We start from the raw sequence: 12,969 nt of genomic DNA, 5'->3' as shown, positions 1-12,969 counted from the left end.
TTCGGTGGTGAAATGGCCGCAGGAAAGCCACCTCGCCACTGTCTCAAAGCCAGAGAGCAGCGGGCCCAGAAACAGAACCTGCTATTCCCACTGCAGCTCCCCTACTCCCCTGTCTGGCCTTGGGGGCCCACAGACACAGAGAAGTGAGTTCCTTCCAAGCACATGTCCATTCCTGTCCTTTTTCCAAAGGAGACGAGATTCCCTCGTCCTGAGAACGCAAGGGTAAGCTGGTCCCAGAGGAGCAGGGTCAGAAAAGCTGCCCACGGGTAATGAAGGTGCTTTCTGCTTAGAACTGCTGCTTCCGACGGCTTCAGGAAACCATCTCTTGCCACCCACAGACCCATGGGTGCAACAGGGTGAGTTATGTCATCAAAGGAACGGCACGGCGCGAGGGCGGGTGTGGAACCGGTTTTGACAGCAAGTGGCAAAGGGACGCAGGAGATTTCCACAACAGCAGCCGGGAGGAAGATTATGTTGGTGAACAGGGCTCTGATTCTGCACTAGCAAAACCAGCTCAGACATTCAGCCGATTTCAGCTGGGGTAGCTAAAACAAAATTATCTCAGCTACGGGGGCTGGGGATCTGGCCCTAGCTTTGCCTCAGTTTTCAGGGGGCGCAGGTTCAAATCCACAGAGCTCCCCTGCCTTAGAAGAAACTCCACCATCCTGCAAAGGAGAATCTGGCTACTGACTGCCAAGCCTCACTAGCCACAAACCCAGCATGGAAGGAGCCCATTGGGCTCATAAGAAGAGATTTCTGCAGCTCTTGCTTTGCCTTTGCTAGCCACAGCAGTGAAAGGCGCTGACACCGCATCTGGCCGTCCCGGCCTGGGAGCAGAGCATGAGCTGAGCGAAGGGGTGGTGAAGGGATAGCCACACCACAGAGTCCCTCTGAAGATCAAAACCACTTTAATCAGCACTTTTCCCTCCATCTCTTCAGCGCTAACCTGTATGTGTGGCATCGAACACAGAAAACCCACAGCCTCCCCTCTGGCCCCGAGGTTCCGTTTCCCTGGCTGCCGGGGCACAAACACCGCAGCCCCTTCACAGGCAGTAGCTGCAAGGGGACCTCCAAGGACTGAGCTGAATCAGAGAGATGGGAGCCGGAGATAAGAGAAAGCCCAGCCCCACTTCTACAAGGGACTGGAAGGCTGGTGGTGGCTGGCTGGGGTGGGCTCTTTGAAAAAGAATTGCTCCAAAAGTTGTTTAAAACAAAACTCCCTGGAAGCCAGGACTCCTGGGTTCTGCCCCCTACTTTGCCCCTAACTTGCTATGCAACCTTGGACAAATTATGTGCCTGCTTAGTGCCTCAGTTTCCCCTTGCACACTTTGCCTGTTTTTAGGGTTGTCAGATGGTTTCAACAAAAATACTGGACACACTTGACATGACATCACAATCTACATTACATCTTATTTAGAAAATACCGGACATTTATATTTTTTCATTTCTATTTTCCTCAATTTGTTTCCCGAACAGAAAGCTCAAACACTGGACTGTCCGGTACAAAACCGGACACCTGGCAACCTTACCTGTTTTATCTACTTAAAGACTTGAGGCAGGGTCGGTCTCTGAGTGTTTATGCAGCCCCTAGCACGACAGGCCCCAAATCTCGGCTAGGGCCTTGAGATGCTACAATCACCATGGAAAAGTGGGGGAGAGAGACAAGGTTACAGGTTTCCCAGAACCAATGCCGTCTACAGAGCATTTGCAGCATGAAGAGAGGTCAACGCTGCATATGTGCTGCAAAGAGAAACAAAGATCTTTGCCCACCCCTAAAGGAGTTCAGTTGTTCCAAACCCCAAAAATTTTCTCTGCCTTTATGAACGCCAGCTGTAAGATTTCCACCCATGACGCACAAGAAATAGCTTGCAGGGAAATGCACGTCACAAATTACTGAGCAAGTGAGATCACAAACACGGGCCTGAGCCATGTGGCTGGAAGGGTCCCTCTGTGTAGATTTCCCTGGGCCTGGACTTGTGCAACAGGTCCCTGCCGGGGGGGACGGTAGTGTCAGGTGTTTCTGAGCTCAGGCAACGGCCGGCAGAATAGGACTGTGCTCTATCCTAGGGGCCATTCTTTTATCTCTTCTAGACAAAGATCCTTCGTTTCTTTTTGTAGATTTTCGTTTTACCTTGCTGATTCTATGCCTGGGAGAAAGGCGCGACCTTAGGCACCCACAATGCAGTTTCACCAGGGGTTTAAATTAGCCCGTTTGTTCCAATCGCACAGGGACAAAAACGGAGCAACATGCCGAGCCAGAACCCCTGCTGGTGTAAATGGATGCAGTTCCTTTGACGTCAGTGGGTCGTACCCCCAGCTGGTGCAATGGAAACAGATCCTTAGCGGGAGTAAAACAGCACAGTTCCACTGACGTCAACGGGCCAGTCCTCTGACTGGTATCAATTTGCGTGGTCCCATTGACACCAGTGAGGCAGATCCCGCTAATCAAATCAACGGTGCCGATTCACAGCAGCCAAGCTCCCTGTGTCTCTCTTCTCTATGGGTTACTTCTGGGTGAAATCCCTGGAGTGACTCCAAGCAGGGGAGAGAGGGAACTAACTGGATTCTAAGATTAGGATTTGCAAAAGGAGCTGCCTAAATCCTGGAGCAATTCAACGGAGAGGCAGGACGGGCCAGGGGTTAGGAGCTGTTCTGGGCCTGGGGGGAGCTGAGGCCCAAGTCTCGGTTACCTCAGAATCTCCCCGGGTGACTGTCTCAAAGGAGGGCTGATTTTCAGACAGCACTGCCCCCCTGCCACCACCCCCTGGAAATTGGTGCCCTTTGAGGCCTGTCAAGTCAGGCACCTGAATGCTGGAAATGTTGGCCTCGGTCTCGCCCCCGCGCCCCCCAGGCTTTCCACCTTCCCCCCACGCCTGCACTCACCCCTCTTCCCACAGGGCCCCTCACCGGTCCTCACCTCTGCACCCCCTGTCCTTCCCACACGCCTCCATACGCCGGGTCCTCATGTCGGCAACCCCCACTTCCCACCCCAGGTCCTCACATTGGCACCCCTGCCACGGTCCCGCTATGCATGGCCCTCACGCTAGCACCCCACCCCCGCTGCTTCACACCCTCCCACCCCCCATGCTGGGTCCTCACGTCAGCACCCCCCTCCTTCTCTCACACACACCTATGCTGGGTCATGTCAGCACCCTCTCCCCCACTTCACCCGCCCCCATGCTGGGCCCTCATGTCGGCACCACTCCCGCTTCTCACATGCCCCCCCATGCCAAGTCCTCATGTCTGCACCCCCCCATCCAATATGCACCCCCCAGCTGGGTCCTCACTTCTGTGCCCCTCCCCTGATTCCCACATGGCTCTATTACGACTGGGTCCCCCCGCTGCTTCCCACACGGCCCCTCACAGGTCCTCACTTTTCCCCCCCTCCAGTGCTTCCCCCACATCCCTCCCAATGCTGAGTCCTCACGTCTGCGCTCCCACACACACACTTCTCACACGGCCCCTCAGGCAGGGTCCTCACATCTGTGGTCTACCAGTTTCCCACACAGCTCCCCCCCCCACTGGGTCCTCATGTCTGTGCTCCCCCCCCCCCCCACAGCTTCCCACTCGGTCCCCTCGTGCTGGGTCCTCACATATCCTGCCCACCAGGTTGACACATGCTGCCCCCACAGCTTCCCGGAGACGTGGTCCCCGGCCAGCTTTCCACCTCCCCAATGCGAAGCTCTCGCACGTGCTCCCCCCCCCCCCCATCTCCCACTGACACTGGCTCCTCATACCCCTTCCTCAGGTCTCTCATCTCCCCAAGCACCTGTGCCCACCCCCTCAACTTCCCACAGCCTTCTTCCGACCCTGGCGCCTCACCTTCCCAGCCCTGGGTCCTCTCTCTGCACCCCACCCCCAACTTCCCCCTCCTTGCCAGATCCTCATGCCTGGGCCCCCTCAGTTTCCCATATGGCCACCTCTCCCATCGCTGACACCAGTTCCTTGTACCTGCACCACCCCATAGCTCCCACAGGCCCAGCCTTAGGGCAAGGTGTTTGCCTTGGGCCCTGCACCTTCAGAGCCCCGGTGTCTGCCTGCCTGCCCTGTCGGGTAGCCGCCCGGCCGGCAGCGCAGCCAGCCAAGCGTGTCGCCTTGGTCCCCACAAACTCTTTGGCTGGGCCTGGCTCCCCCTGTGTCCCCCCCGCCGCCGGAAACAGGCTCCTCACACTTGTGGAGGTGGGGGAAGGAATAGGATGAGAAGCCAATTTGCGTTGAAAAGAAAAGGGGAAAGGAGGGGTGTACAGATACAGTGGGAACCCCACTATAAAGACATAGACACACACATGAAACCAAAGACATGCTATCTCAAAACCTAGACACACGCACACACACACACACACAAGCAATGACACGCCAATAAACACACACACACACACACACACACACACACACACACACAAGCAATGACACGCCAACACACACACACACACACACACACAAAAGACATGCATGGTGTGGATCAGAACAGATCCACACACACAAGGACCACATGCATATTAAAAAAAGACAGACAGGTCTGTTATGTGGCAAACTCTAGACATACACAAAAGCAAAGCAATTAATCAAGACACACACACACACATACAAGCACACACAAGATTAATCTAGGCACACAAATCAAAACACAAACACACACTCACATAACCCCCCCCCCAAAAGCAGACTCCCTTTGCTAACACACAGTCCCAGTCCCGCAAACAAGCTATTCCAAACTTCGGAAAACCCTAAAGAGGTTCCAGACCTCACTGTCATGGGATTTCCTCTAGAACGCGCATGGCCTGGGATGCAGAATGTCCCAGTTTGGGGAACTATTTACATTCCAGCTTCCAAACATCAAGTTCAGAACCCATCGGTCTGGACCCTGTTCTCTGCATTAATCCGGAGTGACCCCGCTGAGGTCCAGATCATTTACACCACAGAGGGATGACTGCGATCAGAATCCGGTTTGCGGGGTGTGGCAGGGAAATCAGGCCCTGAGGGATGCGGTCGCAATGACAGACATGGGGCTTGTCAAACAGCCAGCTGGAAGGGGGCAAAGGCGTGGAATCGGTAGCTGCCAAGACTTGTACCTGTGCACATAACAAGTAGGAGCTGAGCAAATTTCCACCTCAGCCCCAGACACGATGGAGAGCCCAGTCTCCGTGGTCCATCTGGACCTTGCCCCCTCCGGGATGCTAGTGACCCTTATGCCCCTCGATATCTGGCCAGGGCCTGCCATCCAATCAGCAGTACAACCCCCTAGCTGCATTCAGATGGGCCATGGCTGGTAAAAGCTGGAGTTCAGCCCTCGTGTCACTCCTAGCCAAGCCTTCCCCAAATGAAGGAATATTTTGGATGGGAATCGTACATAGCACCTTCTGTTGCACACGACCCCGCCTCATAACAACCCCCCTCATAACAACAATCGCCTTGCTGCAGGGGAAACTGAGGCGTGGCGAGCGGGTGCCCTTTGCTCAAGGCCCCACAGTGAGCGAGCAGCAAAATCCAACAGTCCTGACTCCTCATCCCCACTCTGTTTCAAGCACTAAACCCCACTCCCCTCCCAGAGCAAGGAACAGACCCAGGGGCCAAAAGCAATTACTGATCTGGGGAGCCCCTTAAGGGAGCCTGACTTACACAGGGCACATGTGCTGAGTCCAGCCAGCCCCATCACAGTGTCTCAAGTCAGGCTCCCAAAATCACTAGCCCGTTTTGACAATCTTGGCTCAGAAATCTTGACAGCCACCCGTCTGCTACATGCGACACCCTCCTAGAGAGGGGCAAGACAACCCTTAAGTCCTAACTTCCATGTCCCAGCTCTATGTACTCCATCTTGTTCCCTGACTGCCAGCACCGCCCCCCCCCCCGCTCTAACCACTAGACCCTGCTCCCTGCCAGAGCAGAGCGCGGGAACGCAGGAGTCCTGATTCCCACATTCCAGCTCTAAGTACTAGACCCTGCTCTCTGACTGCCGATCGCCTGGCTCTAACCACTAGACCCTGCTCCCTGTCAGAGCAGAGCACGAGAACGCAGGAGTCCTGATTCCCACATTCCAGCTCTAAGTACTAGACCCTGCTCTCTGACTGCCGATCGCCTGGCTCTAACCACTAGACCCTGCTCCCTGCCAGAGCAGAGCACAAGAACGCAGGAGTCCTGATTCCCACATTCCAGCTCTAAGTACTAGACCCTGCTCTCTGACTGCCAATCCCCTGGCTCTAACCACTAGACCCCACTCTGCTAAAGCCCAACGTGAGGAGCCAGCCCGCCCGCCCTGTGCTGTAACCGCCCCTCTCCACCACAGGCAGGCAGATGGGGCTGCATTGGCATCACACACCGGGGCGAGCCCTCCAGCTGGCCCTTTATCTCCCATCTCCCCCCAAAACCACCCACCTCTCATGGTGCCAAGCGGCTCTGCGTGGCGGCTTTGGCTGGGGAGGGCACCAGCAGCACCTGTCTCTGGCTGCCAGCTGGGGAGCTCAGCGCAGGGCCCGGGGTGCCATGCTCTGCCCAGCGCTGCTTGCATTTGAAAGCAGCCTGGCCCGCACAGGTGGCTCGGCAAGACCGGTTGACAGGCATCCCCCCTGGCCAATCACGGCCCCCTCCGTGCACTGAGGCTAACCAATGACAGCTGACTGGAAAGTTCCAAAGCCACAAGAGAGCAAGAAGATACACGGAGCAGAGTTTCCATCGCTGAATGCGAAGGGCTGGGGGGAGAGGCGGTGGCCCGGCTGTGGGGGTCGAGCTTTGGACCCAGCCAGTCTGTTGATCCACAGGATTCTCTCCTGCATTAAAACCTCCGTCCCCTTTTCCAGCACGGTCCCTGCACGGGGCTGTTTGCCCACATACTCACAGCCCCCCAGGCGGAGGGCCAGCACACAGCAGCGCTTGGTTTGTAAGGAAAGGGGTGTCAGGCCTCAAGCAAGCGCCTTGCCTTCTTAACTGATGCAGCAAGCCCAGCCGTGCCGGGGCTCAGCCCTGACACAAATTAAGCACTGGCCCCATTTCACAGCCAGGGAAACCGAGGCAGTCCACAAAGCATGCACAGGGGCCAAGCTACCATCAGAGGTCAGGTGTTCCGGTCTTCCGGTAGCCTCTAGACTACACCCCTCCTCCAGAGCAGGGGAGAGGATTCAGGAGTCCTGAATCCACATGCCTGGTGGTATGCACTTAGCCCTGAGCTCAGAATCTCAGAGTCCTGGCTCCCATGCTCTCTGGTTTGACCCCACTAGACCCCCCTCTCCACCCACAGCCAGCAAGAGACTAATTCAGGAGTTCTGGTTCCCAGCCATCTTATTTTAACCATTTCTCTTCCAGGGCTGAGAAGAGAACCCAAGAGTTCTGGTGCCTGGCAGCATGCTGTAACCATTAGGAAGCACTGCCCTCCCCGTGACATGCTTTTCCCTCCAGCCCGTGCCCACAGGGCAGAATCATCACTTTTGCTCCCAGGGCCCTGGCCTGGCCACGCGGTGAGGTGTTGGCTGCATCAGGCTTGATGCCACTATGCCAATCGGCAGCACGGGAGGATGTGGAGACCAGCGGAGCCACACTGCACCGTTTGTGTGCCGTCTCTCTTTCAATAGGAGAGTAAAACGTAATCAACGTGTGGATCGAGCCAAGGGCCGCAGACACAACAACTGTGCAAGCCTCAGGGAAACAAGGAAAACCACCCCTCCCAAAATGAACGGCAGCACTGTATCTGCCCTGGCTTCGGCACCCTGCAGCCCAGAGCATTTCAGGATCTCTGGTCTTGTGGGGGTGCTACAATGCGGCCATCTCTGGTGTGGAACGTGGCAGCCGTTCAGCACAAGGCAGGACAAGGGAATGGAGAATTCTGTATCCAAGAGAATATTAGCAAATCCAAATGGAACAAACTAGGGTTTTGTAGATGGGGAGAAGGTACCCGAGAGCCCTTAATCTGGGTTTTACTGGGCACCAGGCACATCTAATCCCCTATTCATCCAAATAGGGTACACGAAGAAAAAAAAAACCTAAATATGAGCCTGACACTTTCAGACCCATTTCTCTCCTAGTGAATTATATGGAGTTCCTTATACATAGACCCACCGCTCCTTATATACCAATCCTCTCTGTGCTTCTCACACTTCAACAGCAATGCCACGTGGCACACTCAGCACACCCAGCCTGACAGGACCATGGCACAGGGCAGGTTTCAGCTCAGTACACTGACACCCAGAGCACCGGAGACACGGGAAACACCGCATCCTTATCAACAAAAGCAGGCTCAGCCCATGTCCCCGGTGCACTCAGAACGAGAGGAGATGCCGCGTGGCCCCAGAGCTGCCAGAAGGGGGTGGCAGGGAGACAGTGGACCCCAGGCTAACCCATGGCAAGAGTCTTTGTTCTGCTCTAGCAAGGTCCATCCAAGGCCCCTTGAAGACCTGAGACGCATTAGTGCCGTCAACTGCTGGGAGGCGTATTTTACAGGTGGGGAAATGGAGCCTCAGACAGACGGAAAGGGATTGACCCAAGGCGATGCAGCGAGGATCCGGGAACAGGACTGATTCATCATACGCTTTGCTATAACCACCTGAGTCTAGTGGTTTTCAAACCATTTTTCTCATGACCCAATTGAAGAAAATCGCTGATGCCGCGACCCAACAGCATGTGACTAGTGTGTGGGCTCCGGGGTGGGGCTCAGGATGGGAGCTTTGGGGCGTAGGAGGGGGCTCCGGCTTTGCGGGGAGCAGGGCTGGGGCAGGAGGAGCTTACCTTGAGCAGCTCCCGGTCAGCAGTGCAGCGGGGAGGGGGGAGGGGGGGGCGAGCTAGGGCAGCATCCTGCCTCTTCTGGCACCGCAGACCATGCTGCCCACAGAAGCAGCCAGCGGCAGCTTCCCAGCCAATGGGAGTGCGGAGCTAGCGCTCGGGGCAGGGGCAGTGCGTGGAGCCCTGTGCGCTCTCTCCTCCCCCGACCTGAGCCGGGCTTTCTGCCGGCCACTTCTGGGGCGCAGCGCAGTCTGCAGAGCCAGGCTTAGCCCCCGCACTGCTCACCTGATCCTCCTGCAGCAACGAGACCCAGGGCCCGACATTCCACCCCCCGTCCTGGAATGTGACCCCGGTTTGAAAACGAGGGATGTAAACGAGTAGTCGAGTACAGGAGACCCCCGCACTTACGACCTAATTAGTTCCGGGAGAACCGTCCTGAGTCGAGCCGTCGTAAGTCGAACCCTTATTTCCCATAGGCGCAAAGATTAAATGAGGGTTCCGTTCCTGGCCCGCTTTGCCTCCTGGGAGTTGTAGTCCCCAGCGGGCCGGGGGCTGTGCCAGGTGGAGGTGACTCAGCGCGAGCTGCTCGCAGAGCCAGCCGGGGCTGTGCCAGGTGGAGGCAGCAGCCGGAGCAGGGCAGTCGTAAATGCAGGGGGTCGTAAGTCGGGCGGTCGTAAGTCGGGGGTCACCTGGAGACAATTAACTGATAAGCCTAGGCTGTATCAGAGGCAGCAGATTGGGGGGGTGGGCAGCAGGGGAGACTGCCACGAAGCAGCCTCTGTCCGCGAGGGGTCTGAACTCCCCGTGGACAGAGGCTGTTCCATATCCCACTGAGCAGCCTCTGCCTGTGGTGAGCTTGGGCCCACCGTGGACAGAGGCTGGTCCCCGGCAGCAGCCTCTGTCTGCAGCGGATCTGAGCTCCCATGACAGACGCTGGAGCAGCCTTTGTCCGTGGGCTGTTGGGACTCCCCAGACAGGGGCTGCTGCCAGACCAGCCTCTGTCCCCGGCCAGCCCGGGCCGTGGCTGCCAGAGGATGCTTCATGACAGCCACCCCCCAACAGCAGCCTCAGTTCGTGGGGAGCTGGGTTCCCTACAGACAGGGGGTGCAGCTACCCTGCACTACTGCCTCCTCTGATACAGAGGCAGCAGCGTGGGGTGCAGGGGGCTCCCCAGTAGTGGGACCGGAGCGCACTGGCTGCTGGTCCCACCCCTGGGGTCTATAGGACAGTCGAGTCCCTGATAAGAATTCACGCGGTGATTCGATATTCTATTACCCGCTGTCTAACACCCCTATTGAAAACCACCGCTCTACACTTCACTCCCTTCCTAGGACCAGCAGTAGAACCCTGGTGCCCTTCCCCCTTCAGCTGACCACTGGGCAGCACTGCCTTCTCCTGACTGGCCTCTTCCCAGCTCTGCTCTGGCTGCGGGAGAAGGGCAGGGAAGGACGCGTGCACACCTGCCGTGGAAACCTTTGTGGTTCACCCTGCACCTGCACACAAAGGTTTCCGGCCGGTTCCCATCCCCGGCGCCGGGGGCCTGACGCATTTTGGGAGGGGAGGGGGGCGCTGCTCGGGGGGGGGGAAGCTTGCTGTCGCCGAAGAGCAGTCAAGCAGGCCCTGGCTGAGGGGCACCCCACGGCAGTACAGGCCTCCTTCAGAGATGCCCAGGCGTGCAGGGGGCGAGATGGGTTGCCGTGGCTTACCAAGTCCTGAGGTTTCTCCACTCAGGGCCCTCGTCCTGGGGCAGGGGCAGGGAGAGATGCCCCCAGGAGCCTGACCTGGCCCCAGCTGGGCTGGAACTGGGGAGGCACCGGGTTCTCCAGTCCCCTGCAGTGCTGCCCGCTGAACCCTCCTTCACCTACCGCCTTCCAGGCGCAATGCAGACACCAATGGAGCCGCACGGCCAGCTGGGAAGGGCTTGGCTGTTGCAATCCCCACCGCCTTTGCATGGTCCCCACCCCCCACCCCTAGGGAAATGACCTGAGCCCTCTCCCTGCCCTGCCTCTCCCCCAGCTTAACCCTGGGGGCAGCTGTGCTTTGGTTCTCACCCCGTGGCCAGGTGGGGGAGGGGGACCAGCCTCTGTGGCAGGTGGGCTAGGCAGAGAACACCCCCCCCCACGGGCTTCTTTCTCCCCCCCCCCCGGAGCGTTCACACCTCGGGACGAGTTAACCGCAGTGCTGTGAAAACCAAACCTGCCGCTCACCACAGCGCCTGCCTCTGCCTCGCCCCCTGCCCCCTCCCTGCACACGGCAGGGGCTCTGGCCGAGACGGAGCCCCAGGCAGAGCCAGAGAGAAATGGGCCCCCCTCCTCCCCTGCTGGCACATGCTCCCCCACGCCAGGGTAGAGGGTGAGGGGGCTGGGCTGTCTGGGTATTATATGGATGTACAGCACCTAGCACAGGGATGGCCAACCCGTTAAAGGCAAAGAGCCACAATAGTGGGAGATGCAGCGCAAAGAGCCGGGGGAAAAAAAGTTGGCAAGCCAAAAAAAAAAAGGACACTGCGCTTTTTGACCACATCAGGCTCCCGTTGGCCAGCACCATCTTGCTGGTGCCATTTTGCTTTGCTTTGCCGACCGATGAGCACAGGGAAACGGGGGCTATGGGCCATTTTTAGGGGCACAGAGGTGGCTTCGTGAGCCATGGGGGAGGCTTCGCGAGCTGCACTTGAAGCGGGGAAGAGACACATGCATGTTGGCCAGCCCTGACCTAGCATAATGGAGCCCTGATCCCTGACTGGGGCTTCGCTACCGACTGTCTCATGTGGCCAACAGTGCTGCCTACTGGTCAGGGCACTGCACTGGGCTTAAGGCCACTTGGGTTCTATCCCTGGGTCTGCCAGCAGAGCAGCTAAGGAAGTGACCCCTCTTTGTGCCTCAGTTTCCCTTAGTCTACTGCGACTGTGAGCTCTCCATCTCTCATGCTGCGTCGAGCTTCACCGGGCCCTGACGTGGGCTGGGGCCTCCGGGGGCTTCCAAAAAAAATGCTGCAAAGCGCCGTGAGGCCTAGCCAGCCCCAGCCAGCTGGGGGTTAAACGGGGCAGCCCTCTGAGAAAAGGAAAGGCAGGGGCAGCGTGCACCTCAGGGATACAAGGAGGAAGGAGAAAATTTGTTCCTCTTGGTTTCTGAGGACAGGACAAGGAGTAATGGGCTTAAAGTGCAGCAGGGGAGGTTTAGATTGGACATTAGGAAAAAATTCCTAACTGTCAGGGTGGTCAAATATTGGAATAAATTGCCAAGGGAGGTGGTGGAATCTCCCTCTCTGGAGATATTTAAGAACAGGTTAGATAGACATCTGTCAGGGATGGTGTAGACGGAGCTTGATCCTGCCTTGAGGGCGGGGGGCTGGACTCGATGACCTCTCGAGGTCCCTTCCAGTCCTATTATTCTATGATTCTATGATTCTATGATACGCTGCTGCAAACAGGCGGGCAGCCAGACCTGGCTCTTGCCAAGGAAGGGCTGGCTCTGAGCAGGGGCAAGGCCAGGAATGGGGACAGAATAGGGTCTTCAGTCTTCTGGGGCAGGCTGTTGCAATCACCAGAGCCTGCCACTAGGGGGTGACAGGCCATTGCAATCACCAGAGTCTGCCACTAGGGGGCGACAGGCCGTTGCAATCACCAGAGCCTGCCACTAGGGGGCGACAGGCCATTGCAATCACCAGAGCCTGCCACTAGGGGGCGACAGGCCGTTGCAATCACCAGAGCCTGCCACTAGGGGGCGACAGGCCGTTGCAATCACCAGAGCCTGCCACTAGGGGGCGACACAGCCATTGACACTAAGACCCCATGGCTGGGTGCATTAAGACCCCACGGCTGATGGTGCCCTTAATCCCCCTCCCGGTGGTTGAGACCCCCTCCCATCTGCCACTTTGCCAACTAATGCCACGATGCCCCTGAGCGGGCACTGAACCCACGGCCCCATCGTTCGGAAAGCACCAGTCTCAGCTGGAGCACATCTGCCAGCCCAAAGGCAGCTGCAGATTCAATCCCGTTGCATAATCCAGCCACCAGAGGGAGACAGAGCACACTAGCCCATAGTCATCAATGGCAACTCCCATGCTTCAGGGTCAGGAAGGAATCGGAGGGCGGCATCACCTTTCGGTGCGGCACCTTGCGGGAGCTGCTGCTGCAGGGGCTGGCAGGCGCAGAGGTCAGATGTGCTCCCTGCACCTTCCTCCCATGTCCTGCACCCCACTCTCCCCTCCTCCCTCATGTCCCCTTCCCCCCAGATTAAAGGCTCTTTGCCCCCCATCACCTCT

At 57.6% G+C, this 12,969-nt stretch overlaps 1 protein-coding gene across 2 annotated transcripts in view; it reads right to left on the bottom strand.

Annotated features, from left to right (window-relative positions):
- Positions 1 to 12,969, bottom strand: part of RORC (RAR related orphan receptor C) — a 79,952-nt gene that overhangs the window by 40,674 nt on the left and 26,309 nt on the right. The window contains exon 1 of one of the 2 annotated variants that reach the window (XM_075907069.1): positions 6,373 to 6,573. The exons of the other annotated variant lie outside the window; for it this stretch is intronic. Coding sequence (XP_075763184.1) covers positions 6,373 to 6,505 — 133 coding nt within the window. The 5' untranslated portion in view covers positions 6,506 to 6,573. Of the gene's footprint in view, positions 1 to 6,372; positions 6,574 to 12,969 lie in introns of those variants that run through there. 2 annotated transcript variants of the gene reach the window in all.

Source organism: Pelodiscus sinensis, chromosome 24 (assembly GCF_049634645.1).
Source record: "Pelodiscus sinensis isolate JC-2024 chromosome 24, ASM4963464v1, whole genome shotgun sequence".
Classification (NCBI taxonomy): domain Eukaryota; kingdom Metazoa; phylum Chordata; order Testudines; family Trionychidae; genus Pelodiscus; species Pelodiscus sinensis.
This window is presented reverse-complemented; position numbering and strand designations above follow the sequence as displayed.